The sequence below is a fragment of the Pteropus vampyrus genome, unplaced genomic scaffold (genome assembly GCF_000151845.1).
Source record: "Pteropus vampyrus isolate Shadow unplaced genomic scaffold, Pvam_2.0 Scaffold23, whole genome shotgun sequence".
NCBI lineage: Eukaryota > Metazoa > Chordata > Mammalia > Chiroptera > Pteropodidae > Pteropus > Pteropus vampyrus.
In genome coordinates, this window is record NW_011888804.1 from 2,098,377 (window position 1) to 2,102,950 (window position 4,574).

Below are 4,574 nucleotides of genomic sequence, written 5' to 3' on the forward strand. Positions count from 1 at the left end.
TCTGTCCAGTGTGGAAGGCAAGACATTTTACCCAGTGAATATACACACTTGTGTGGCATGTGGGTGCTCTCAGTGAAGCCTTAGGGGTTGAGTTGTGGGTGGGCTGTCAAGGCTTTATTGCCCGCAGCTCAGGGGCTGTGTCAGGCCGTGGTGAGGGGGCCCACGTCTTCCTGTGGATATGTCATGATAAGGAACATGGCTCCCTCTTATTCTTGGGTCTACGCCCTATGCCTGCCTGTGAGTACAGGCGATGGCCTGTCATCACCTCCCAAAGAACTGTGGGATTGGCCTTGTCCGAAAACTTAGCTTTGCCATTGCTTTCTTGTATAACACGCATCTCAGTCTCCCCAGCTGTCAAGCAGATGGTCAGCCTTGAAACTCACGAGGTGCTCTGTGCAGCGTCTGGCACACAGGGAGCACGCGGGACAGCGATGCCTACTGTAATTGATTTCATTAAGTCTCTGGACACAAATGTGTTGGAGGTAGATATTTGAAGGAAATAGTCATTTGGCTTTCAACTTCACACTACTGTGTGTGGGCCTGGATTTCCTCACATGCGAAGGTGTTTTCCAACTTAATTTAGTTACAGGGTTTCTTCAAATGAGATCTGAAGCAGAACTCTCCCTGACGTGTACATGGTTTGACTCTGAAGCCCCTGATTGCAGCAGGGGTGGGGGCCAGGTGCTTTCCACTTGCCCAACCTCCCCATTTCTGCCCTCTTCGGTCCCTCTGAGGAATCCTACAGCTCCCAGGAACCCAGTCAGAAATTCGTATTATAGAGTAGCTCTCAAATACCTCCAGCCACTAGAAAGTGCTTTGATTTTACCGTTCAAAGTTTGAACCATCTGTGGGAGCAGCGGCCCTGTCCATGCTATATTCTTGGTACTAGGGCGGCGCCTGGTATGTTCTGGACACCCAGTGGGTTATGTGTTAAATGAATGAATGACTAGTGGATTGGTTCAATCAAGTAGAAGACTATTATGAGAAATAATGGGATGTTACAGAAAGGCACAGACTGGGTGCCATGCAGCGTCCATGTGCTGTCCATGCCAGCCATCCTTCAGTAATCTCGGCAGTCCTAGGAGAAGGTCCTGTTACTGTCACTCTGCTGCATGAATCATAGATGAGTTGCTTGCCTGAGGCTATCCAGCAGGGAAGTAGCAGAGCTAGGTCAGGAATCCAGGCTCTCTGGCCCCACATACCTTATTCTTAGCCATGACGTTGGACTAGCTGTGTGTCATGCCTTGATTAACAAGCTTCAAGCACGTTCTCATTGCATCTTATGGCTAGGCAGTTGGAAGTGGTGGGCTGGGGCTTTCAACTCGGATCTGCGTGACATTAAAGCTTGTGCTCTGAAACACAAGCGTGTCATCTAATATCAGAGATTTGCTTAAATTTTTTTAAAAAGCAATTTCTAAGGCCTGTTAGAGGATCAGGAATACAAAAGTTGGATCCAGTCTCCCCATTAAGTGAAGCCCGTTATAATTGCCTGGAATCATTGTCAATATCTGTGGAACCATCGGTGAAAAATTAATTTGTGGCCTTATAGTTTCACTGTTAAGGATGCTTTAGTTCTTTGCCAGTGGGTAGTTTGGGGATGGGATATGGTCACATAGGACAGTCAGGAAACCAGAACAACTCTCCCATTTTCTTTCTGCTGACCGTTGCAGTGGGTGTTGATAGACGAGTGCAGCTCTTGCCACTTTCCATCGCTCTTTCCAAAACTTGTCTAAATGGGACCCTTCGGTTTCTGCCAGCCACACCTGCACACCACGGGAACGGCGGCATCAGAGGCTGGTATGGAATAGTGAGCCCTTTTGTGGAACCCAGTGTCATTGCTGAACGAGGGATCCGCATGTTCAGATAAAGGGATCCAGAGTTGTCTTGATGACTTACGCTTAAGAGCTAATTCACTCCTAGCGTGAGACCTGACGTAACTCTGAAACCCATTGGTGTGACTTGTTGTGCAGAGGGCCTTGTGGTGATTGGTGTTGTCCTTCTGCCACTTTGTCACATGTGACATCTTTGCTTCTGAGCCATGTCATGTTCTTACATGAGAGGCTTGACTTATAAGCACAATTGCAGGACTTCTTGGTCATGGTTGCAGACATGTAAAATCTACTTAATTATCTATAAAAATAACAACTTAAATACTTAATAATTTTGAATTATAAACAACATGACATATGATTGAGGCCAAAGTTCAAAACAATATAAACAGCTAGATACAAGTTAGGTTCCTCCTTAAACAGTGATTTCTAAGAGTTGACATTTAGAACAATTGTCAGGTTTGTTGTACAGTATGAAGAGGCCCAACTAGGGGTTCAAGCCATTTAAAGAATTGCTTGCTGCTTTGTCACTCTGCTGGTGATGGCCATAAATGAAAAATGTCCTTTAATGGCCCAGGGCTTCCTGATTCTGCTTAAAATTCTTATCTTTGCTCTTACCCATGATCACATCACTCTGTGTGTGTGTAAAATGTAAGTGTGTGGAGAAGTTGTGTATAAATTGGGTCGAGTGTATATTCAGAGAGGGTGCGGGGCTTTAGGAGGCTGTACCGTGGGACTATGTGGAGAATGTGTGTGTGTACAGAGCAAGTGTGTTTATCAGTAAGACCTGTGTTTTGGAGATGAGAGTTTATACGTGTTTGATGGTGGGATAGAGTTGTGTACGTGTGTGTGCACGGGCGTGTGTGTGTAAGAGCTAATTCACATACCATAAAACTCACCATTTTAAAGCATACAATTCAGTGGTTTTTTGTGGACTCCCGTGGGTCTGTGAACCATCACCATTATTTAATTCCAGAACATTTTTATCTGAAAAAAGAGCCTGTGCTCATTAACAGTCACTCTTCATTCTTCTGCAGCACTGTCCCCTAGCCCTTGGCAACCACTGATATAATACTTTCTGTCTCTGTAGATTCGCTTGTTCTGGACATTTTCTGTAAATGGAATCATATGATATGTGACCTTTTGTGTTTGGCTTCTGTCACTTAGCATAATGTTTTCAAGATTCATCTATGTCGTATTGTAGCGTTTATCAGTACTTTATTCCTTTTTATGGATGAGTAATGTTCTTTCGTATGGAGGTACCACCTTTCATTTATCCATTCATCAGTTGATGGACATTTGGGTGGTTTTTCATTTGGGCTATTGTGAATGCTGCTTTGAACATTCACGTACAAGTTTTTGTGTGAACATATGTTTTCAGAGGTAACCACTTTTAAAGTTTTGGTTGTATCAAGTATTTTCTATGTAAATGTACATACGCATTTACATAGAAATAGCTGTCTTTTTGCAAATGTGGAATTATAGTATGCCTGTTGTTCTATACCATGCTTTTCCCTACTTGGCAGTGTATCAGTGGAGGTTTGTTTCAAGAGTTTTGTTTGTTTTAACCTGTTCGCCTCTTGCAGAGTGTCTTTAGTAATCCAGGACTTTACTTTGCAGGTCCCTATCACTGTTCAGTCCATTGTCATTCAGTCTATCAATAAAACTCTAACACGACTGGAAGACACGGACACATTGAAGCAGGCTCTTGTCGAGGCTGGGGCTGTTAAAATCTGCACTAAGGTCGTTCTAGAGGTAGGTGCCCAATTTGGCCTTGAAAGCTCGATATTTGTGGCAGACTCAGGTTTCATCGTCCTGGGGGGTTAACTGGACTCCCTCTAAAGGGGGTTCTGGCCCACACTGTGGTACTGCTTTTCTTGACTTGGCCTCCTGCCTGCCTTTACGCTATCCCATCAGAGGATGCTTCTTTGTCTCTGCAGTAATCACGTGTGATTTTTTTTCACAAACCTAGTGACTTACAAGAATACATCAAAATTTGTTGTCGCTGTTGTTTTAACATATTTCCTCTGCAGAGATAGATTGATTTGATTCTGCCCAGACCAGATGGTTTGGGTCTTACCTAACTGGGTCCAGAGAGGCCCGGGTGAGCCTGGCTGTCAGCCGCGGTGATGCTGGGATAACAGACCCCACCGCGACCCGGCCGGACGGGCGAGAAGAGCCGCAGGAAGCGGAGAAATGGGGAAGGATTCCCTCCTATGCATATTTCACCGGGGTTATTAATATAGCTACAGAAACGTAATGAGAACAGGTATATTTGGAGTATTATTTCGTTTTTAGGTGAAGTACAGCCTGACATATACAGATGCCGGTGAAATAACAAAAGCTCATCTGTCTGTCCTTCTGGGGACAATTAGCAATGCAGTGGTTCCGCTTCAGCAGACGTTTGAAATTCATTTCATTCAGGTAAGGTTGGTCAGTTTTGTACCAGTACCTAATTGCCAAATAAAAAGAAATCCTAGCTTGTTAGTGGGCAAACATCTCAACTGAGAAGTATCCCCACATCTAACCCCCGTACTGCACATAGAGCTGGCGCATAGCATGTGGTGTTTGTTAGGGGCCGTGTGTCCTTTTCCATCTGGGACCCAGGTTCCCTTGCATGTGCGCTTGTTCCTGACAGCACGACGTGCTCCTACACTCAGAGATACATTTATAGTTCTGAGTAGGGGGGAACATTTTCTTTCATTGTTTGGTAATCCCAGATTTCATCATGAAAAGCATTTCACT

At 44.6% G+C, this 4,574-nt stretch overlaps 1 protein-coding gene across 1 annotated transcript in view; it reads left to right on the top strand.

Annotated features, from left to right (window-relative positions):
• Window positions 1-4,574, top strand: part of TCTN1 (tectonic family member 1) — a 26,618-nt gene that overhangs the window by 14,904 nt on the left and 7,140 nt on the right. Inside the window, exons 7-8 of the mRNA XM_011355786.2 lie at window positions 3,450-3,584; window positions 4,128-4,253. Of these exons, the coding sequence (XP_011354088.1) occupies window positions 3,450-3,584; window positions 4,128-4,253 (261 nt within the window). The remainder of the gene's footprint in view (window positions 1-3,449; window positions 3,585-4,127; window positions 4,254-4,574) is intronic.